Source organism: Carlito syrichta, unplaced genomic scaffold (genome assembly GCF_000164805.1).
Source record: "Carlito syrichta isolate Samal-C Ts95f unplaced genomic scaffold, Tarsius_syrichta-2.0.1 Scaffold169106, whole genome shotgun sequence".
In the NCBI taxonomy this organism is placed as follows: domain Eukaryota; kingdom Metazoa; phylum Chordata; class Mammalia; order Primates; family Tarsiidae; genus Carlito; species Carlito syrichta.
This window is the reverse complement of record NW_007113202.1, coordinates 22,795-23,017: the sequence shown is the minus strand read 5'-3', so window position 1 is coordinate 23,017 and position 223 is coordinate 22,795. Positions and strand designations below refer to the sequence as shown.

At 74.0% G+C, this 223-nt stretch overlaps 1 protein-coding gene across 1 annotated transcript in view; it reads left to right on the top strand.

Moving 5' to 3' along the window:
* The window catches only part of SH2D3C (SH2 domain containing 3C), a gene marked incomplete at its 5' end in the record, with an annotated part of 18,823 nt that overhangs the window by 7,841 nt on the left and 10,759 nt on the right, over window positions 1–223 (top strand). The window contains one exon of the mRNA XM_021709188.1: window positions 1–219. Coding sequence (XP_021564863.1) covers window positions 1–219 — 219 coding nt within the window. The remainder of the gene's footprint in view (window positions 220–223) is intronic.

The window sequence follows — 223 nt, the reverse complement described above, 5'->3', positions numbered from 1 at the left end:
CTGTTCGAGCAGGAGAGCTTCGACCACGTGCCGGCGCTGGTGCGCTACCACGTGGGCAGCCGCAAGGCCGTGTCGGCGCAGAGCGGCGCCGTCATCTACTGCCCGGTCAACCGCACCTTCCCGCTGCGCTACCTGGAGGCCAGCTACGGCCTGGGCCCCTCGGGCCCCAAGGGCGGCCACGCGAAGCGGCGCAGCGCCACCGTGGCCGACGGGCTCACCGCCG